The 7,114-nt window shown below is 37.2% G+C and overlaps 1 protein-coding gene across 1 annotated transcript; it reads right to left on the reverse strand.

Annotated features, from left to right (window-relative positions):
- Nucleotides 1–390: 390 nt before the first annotated feature.
- Nucleotides 391–6,898, reverse strand: LOC131018130 (nucleolar complex-associated protein 3-like). The gene is made up of 14 exons (XM_057946855.1): nucleotides 6,680–6,898; nucleotides 6,369–6,530; nucleotides 6,110–6,279; nucleotides 5,846–6,021; nucleotides 4,903–5,111; nucleotides 4,685–4,787; nucleotides 4,380–4,543; nucleotides 3,735–3,873; nucleotides 3,239–3,415; nucleotides 3,043–3,170; nucleotides 2,138–2,455; nucleotides 1,388–1,527; nucleotides 1,204–1,301; nucleotides 391–1,043 (listed from the first exon to the last, which is right to left on the reverse strand). Exons 2-14 carry the CDS (start codon nucleotides 6,524–6,526, stop codon nucleotides 570–572), a joined length of 2,454 nt encoding a protein of 817 aa, XP_057802838.1. The 5' UTR covers nucleotides 6,527–6,530; nucleotides 6,680–6,898; the 3' UTR covers nucleotides 391–569.
- Nucleotides 6,899–7,114: the final 216 nt, after the last annotated feature.

Below are 7,114 nucleotides of genomic sequence, written 5' to 3' on the forward strand. Positions count from 1 at the left end.
ATTGGCATTGATTTGGTAATCTACGAGTATAAAAGATTGAGAGAAAAAGAATTGCTTTATTACATTGATTTGGTCCTTTACAAGCAGTAAAGGTATCAATAATAGTATCATGCAACTGCGTGTGTTGGCCAAGCGGTAAGGAGTTAATGCTTAAGACTAGGTCTTGAGTCCTAGTCCCCCGTAGCGCGACCTTTAAATTTCTTTATTTAATACTGTTAATTTATCAAAAATAAAAAGTAAAAAATAATAATAGTATCATGCTGGTAAGGTTTCAAAGGCTGTATTCACTTTACTTTGTGTAAAAATACAGTCTTTCTATGTTCTAAAAAAAATAGTCTTTCCCAATCAAACCTACAACACACATTGTAATGACGATGATGTCCGTAATGATGTCACAAAAACATGAGTTAATTTTGTGTTCTCGGACCAAAAATCTGAGAGTTGTTTATAGGTGTACCAAAATCTGGGGAGCAAAAAAAAAAAGACCTGTTTGATATACAGCAAAGCTAGTAAGCATCGAACACTAACAAAACTGCCTACAGCACAACATTTACGTAATACAGTACCACTTAATCTGACCTAGTCTTCCTCTTCTTCTGTTTCCTGTACTTCTCGTAGAGATTTAGAGACCGTGTTGTGCGGTCCATCTCCAATCTCAATCTCTCGTTTTCTTGGATATCGCGAAGCAACAAGAAGTGCTCGGAAAGTTTATTTCTGACTGCATTCTCATCAATTTCGCCTGAAGAATTAAGTTGTGGTCCTTGAACAGGCATGCTATCGCTTCCCTTCCTTTTGTGGTTTGTAGCTCTTTTTATGGCACTAGGTGCAGCAAAAGACTCGTTCTCCTTTAACAACTCCACATAAGCTTGTTGCGGGGAGGCATGGACACGAAAAACCTGGTTTGTGGAGGAGTTCATGGTTGAGATAGTAGACGCGATTGATGAAACAGTTGGATGATAGTGTTTCATCAGAAGATTAAGCTCCCAAAGAACTGATGCTAGTGCACCACAAAGGTTAGGGTCCAACACTTGAGGTTGGAATTTCTGCAATTATACCAAAAATCATTCAGCATTACTGAAATGCAAGAAATTGTGTGGAAGAATTATCTAAATGAGGTGCATTAAAGTGAAAAACTTCAGCGAAAGCCTGATCTCCATTCACTCAAGAAGGCACTTCCGCTGAGGAGGAAAATAGGGACTTTACTGCAATGGCACCAGCAACAGATCCACCTCCAGCATCGTTTTCCAACAGATTACGGCATTTGGCATTCTTCTGCAGAAGATGCTTCACAGTGACCAATGCTGCAATTCATTCCCAAAAAACAAATCATATTATAGCAACAGAATTCAGAATTGATAATTTTAGTTTTTCAAAGTTAAAAACCGACCAGCCATGGACTCAGCTGGCCTAAAGCATAACGAAAATGTAGCCAATCGCTTTATAAATGCAGCAGCTCTTTGCATATCATGCTGTCTTTCATCACACAGCATTATCTTCATGGCTTCGGCCAACAATTCCCCATCATCCCTGTTTCAGCAACAAATGATGAAGTTCAATAACCAATAATTTGCAGATTAAGTAGAAAATACAGACGAACGAATAAGTGTCCCCTAAAAATTCATTTTCTGAGTCCAACAAATAAGAAGACAACAGAGAGGGAAGGGTTCTGAGGATAGGAAACATACACCATAAAGCATCGCAAAACAACAAATTTTCCATACTGTACCCCAATGAAACTTCAACAGATATTGTATCGGATTCCACATTAGAGCATATTCTAAGATGCCAAACAACACACTCAAATGATGTTGCAGAAAAAGCACGGCATCAAAAGTAGATCTAATTAAGTGATACTTTACTAACATAACAAACAATGAACTAACAAAAAGATGCTAGAGGATGATCAATCACGAGAAGTTTCATACTTGACGAATAAATTATAGACTGACAGCTAAAACTAAATTGGTACTCACCTAAGATCATTCTTCTTTGCATGGCATACTAAACAAAAATCACACGGAAACCAACAAAGTAAAGCAGGCAAACATGATATTCATTCTTGTTCTATAACTGATATATTGATGATATTTATCTTGGATATGCTTGTTTCAGAGCTATTTAACAGTAATGCACATACCTTCCTGGCTGATACTCGAGTATCAGATTGTATAACTGGATAAAAAACTCCTGCAGATCAACATTCAGAGCATCTAGATTGTTCCTCATCACTTTAAAAGCAGCAATACAGCAGCGTAACCGTTCTGACACAGTTAACTGACACGAAGAATTCTCAGAAGAATCTCCTGACTTACTGCCATTCCCAGCAAGTTTTCTCAGACATTGCATGAGATCAGCCATAAAATCCAAGTCAATCAGATGAGCGAACTTTCCAATTCCATTCAAACATGGATCGAGTAGGGGATGACTTCCAAATGCACCATGCACGGCTTCTGATCTGAGCAACAAAAGATAAATGGATGTAAGGGAGGCAGTAATTGCCCAGGGACAATAATTAAATAAACAGTTTAGCTACAGACATCGGAAAAAAAAATCTTGGGGGAAAAGAATCATATATTGATGCCAACTATCACAGGTTTTATAGAACTCCATTTGCATCCAGTTTCTTCGCTGATCTGGTGCCCCACAATACCATCTTGCTGAGACATTACTGCTCATCAGTTAAGGATACACAGCCAAGAAGTACTCAGAACAGTTTATACACAAAACAGGTTTACACAGCCAACAAGCATAACAAAACTCGAGATCTACATGCGCATTTAGCGATTTAACTTGCACAGAAAAATAAAAGAAAATAATTAACCACACAGCAACTAACAAATAACAAAATGAAACTTTCCACCAATAACAAAGAACTTTTTGGCTCTCTTAGAAGTGTAAAGGACAGGTCAGTACAGTTTACAGAAAACTTCATTAAAGATAAGGAGACTAAGTTGCATATTCAGCTCAATACAACTGAGACAACTACAAAGTGCCATATTGAACTCTGCTGATTATCTTCACATCCTAAAACAGTATACTTACTTTGGCTGTACAGTATGTTTTAAGATGCGGAAGAATGTCTGAAATACAGCAGAGAGCGTCTGTGACTGCATTTTTCTTCTCTCTTGGGGATCTTGATCAGATGAAACAGCTTTGTAGTCTGCATTTACCTGCAAGTCTCCAATTGTAAAAGATATCATACAAACAAGCACCAAACACTTGAAAGTCAGATATATACCTCCTCTCTAGTCTTTAACATCATCTCTTTCCTAGTTTTCTTCCTGTCATTTTCAGACATTTGATTTGGCTCATCCGAACCTTTTCTCTTCTTAAATTTTTTGTATTTGGCTTTTTTATCCATATCCGATCTTTCTGGTTTTCCAAGATCCTCATCAAATGACAGAGACGAGAATACCTACAAGGTTGGATGGTAATTAGATTCATCACAATGAATCATAACTAACTGTTACAAAATTATATCAATAAAAAACAAACAGCAAAGACATCCATATAGCAGGATATTACATTGTCACTAACAAAGTGTGCTGGTATGAATCATATTTTAAAAAGTTGCATATGTGCATCGTATTTGTTAATTGTCTGTGCTTCACTGTTCTGGTTTGTAGGCGTTTTAAATTAGGAGTCAGGGTTAACACACAAACACACAAACACTTTAAACAACGAATATAATAGCAAGGGTACATTAATTCCACAAAATGGGAGAAACTTATTACTTCTATAGAATCTGGATGCAGTTGGCAGTTGTGAATTTTTACAAGTTCTGCGATCCTTCTAACAGCCTCCACAGTAACCTCACCACCATGTTTGCCCTCATCAGTGAAAAGTGACTTTATAGTTGAGCAGCAAAGCTTTCTATCAAAATCAAGGACCAAGTCGTGTCAGTCTCAGGTAAAGTAGTTGCAAGTTATAGAAGGAAATAAGTGATCATAAGACAAAGATGGAGCGAGTCTTACAAACAGAAACAATTTAGCATTTTCCAATATCACGAGGAAAATATAATTAAACATGCATTACAAGGACGCTAAACATCAATTCACAAAGACAAAGAAGAACATCATTTGCTTAACTAGCTGATCCGATCATCCGATCATTACCAGCAAGCTCTGTAGCAAGCTGGTCATGTGAAGAACATCCCACCCAAATATTTCATGGAAAAATAATGCAGTAATTCACACAAATTACCTAAAAAAGAAACTACATGCAATCAAACAATAAGCACAGAAGATAAATATGGAAAATACCATCAAGCAAAAACCATATAATGAACTGAGACTTTACAATTTTTTGGAAGAAACAACCATGAATATATGCAACCATATTGATCCAAAAAAAAAACAAACTTCTTAAACTCTAACTACCTTACAACATCATCTTGGGAGCTTATATCTTTCACAACAGCAGCCAGCAAGCTCTCACGATAGTTAAAATGTGGCACTGCTGCAAGCAAAGTACATAAGCAACGGGTGGCCACCTGTTGGTAAACAGTCTGTTGTTGCAGTGCTACCAACTTCTGAACATAAGCCTGAATATGGTTACAAAGATCCAGTCAGCACAAGAGTATTATATTGAGGTAGTCCGGAACTTATTTACCAGAAATTCTGAGAAAACTAATGAGTAAGTTATTGCAGGCTGGAAAAAGTATACAAAAGATTGTAAACCTAACCTTGTATGCCGACAATAGCGTGGACTCATAAAATCTCATCTTCTTAACATCCTTTGAAACCTTCATCTCTTGTTCCTTTTCAGTAGGCAGCCTGATCCGGTAGCTGCAGCAATTGAAAATAAAAGGGTAACACCTATGCTACACAAACACTGATGCAAAAGATCTGTTCGCTTAAACTGAAAGTAAGCAGAATATAGAAGTTGATGCAACATGCTCACCCTGGAATGATATCTTTGAAGACAGCCAACAAGGATTTAAGCCCAAGAATGACAATGGTACTGTCTCCATCCTTTGAAATCTCCAGCATCTCTTTTATAAGCTTAATATTGGACTCTGGATCAGCAAGTAGAGTCGTACCCAACTCAGCAAACTTATATTTCTTCTTCTCATTAGCTTCTTCAGCTGTCAGATCTTTTTTCACTTCGTCCTGAAATACAGATATATTATGCTATGGAAGAAGGTGCAACAACTTATACTAAACTTTCAAGCCTCAGTATTATTATTATTATTATTATTATTATTATCACTATTTGGTTGTGATCTGCTATGCGCTTACTGGTTGCTTAAATACGTGCAGCAGTTTCTATTCAGAAGCAGTTCGTACCAGCTATTCTAATACCTAGCAGCAAAGTAGTCACCTCTTAAAGTGAATAAGTCAAATTTGCTAGTCAAATCAATTGAGATTCTTTACAAGTAACAAAGAGAATTGTTGTTTAAAAATCAGAAGAGCAAAGCTTTAGCAGTGTTAATACACATAAGGTAATCAATAAACTTAAACAATTCAAACATGCATATCACAAGAAAAAAGGTGAGAAAGAAAAGAACTACACAACATGCATACTGAAAATGAATCCAGAACTTATCTGACTGCATCAGCAAGCATGAATGAAAAAACCTTGCATCATTATCAAGACTCCATTAATCTTATTCGTTGTTTGGCTAAAAGAATAAGATAATACTTGCCAAACTTGACAATCATATGGAATTCATGCATTGTAAGCTTTATCATGTCAACTCACTAGTTTGCATCTTACATGAAACAAGAATGACTATGAATTTTTAACCAGCACATTTGGTTTTTCTTCTCAATTTTTGTTAACTCAAATAATCCACAGCACATGTCAGTTGTGACGGAACATTATTTTTCATAAAGACACTCACCAATACTTCTGCCTGAGGAGTTTGCTGCACTTCCTCTTTAGCTTGTTTTTTCGCCTCTTTCCTTAATTTCTTCAACTTCAAACGTTTCTCTGCTTTTGTTGACTTCACCAGAGCCGGGTCCTTAATAGATTCGCCAACTTTCGACTCATCTTCAGCCTCTTTTGGCTCCTTCAGCACTGTGAAAAACCAGTTTGCATTCTGTCACTGCTACATATTAAAATTAATCCATTTATTAAATAGAAAAAATACTTTACAAACAAAGACCTCTTCTATAGTATAACTGTCCATCTGGTGTTTTCAATGGAAGTGCGTCAATGGGATCAACCTCCAATGTATTCTCCTCTGACTCTTTATTTTCCAATTTCTTTCTCAACTTCTTCTCATATAATATTTCTAAAGCACCTTCATTCGCATCAGCCACTCGACTAACATGCCTGACATTCAAAAAAAAGAATAGATAAGAACAAGATGTGTAATTTATATTGAAGACGAAAATTGATTAACAACAAAGAATACCCCTTACTTGGTGAGGGAAGGTGTGTCAATTTTGGAAATGAAATGAGCATAATCCGAATGCTGGTTGACAAACTGCAAATCCTCATCAGAAACTTCAATTTCTTCATCAGGGACTTCAGGGGGAAGATCCGGTGGCAGTATTATCTTCTGTTTTTTCTTCCCCATTTTGCTATTATCACAGAATGGAAATTAAACTTCCAGGAGAAAAGTAGAAAGCATATAATGCAAAATAACTATAAAAACTTAAAGAGCAGAGGCCGCAGGTTGAAGAATGAAGATGAAGAAATTAGAGTTGAGATAATTGTGTGCAGCGTGTACCCGAAAAAATCAGGTACCCGGACCCGGGACTGATGTCTGCTGCGGCTGCGGTGTCGGGTTCGGGATGGGCGGGACACGGGAGAGATGGGGGCGGCGCCGGCTTAGGTCCGACGGTGAATCGCAGCAGGGGGAGTAGTGTCAAGTGTGAGAGAGGCTACGTGAACAGCAACTGGGGAATGGGGATTGGGGACCAAGCTGTTTGTAGGGAGAAGAGGGAAATAGGAAATTTAAGAATTTTAGGGTTTTAATTAGAAAAGAAAAAAAAATTGGGTAATACCCGATTTTTTAAGCCCTAATACTCAATAGTCAATACCATCCCGATATCCTAATTTTTCGGGTTTCGAGTAGTCTATACTCGATCGGATATTGGATCGGGTATACTTGATACCTTAGTTTCCATTTTTAGCCCGATATCGAGTACCTTATACCCAATCG

The sequence above is a fragment of the Salvia miltiorrhiza genome, chromosome 1 (genome assembly GCF_028751815.1).
Source record: "Salvia miltiorrhiza cultivar Shanhuang (shh) chromosome 1, IMPLAD_Smil_shh, whole genome shotgun sequence".
Classification (NCBI taxonomy): Eukaryota; Viridiplantae; Streptophyta; class Magnoliopsida; order Lamiales; family Lamiaceae; genus Salvia; species Salvia miltiorrhiza.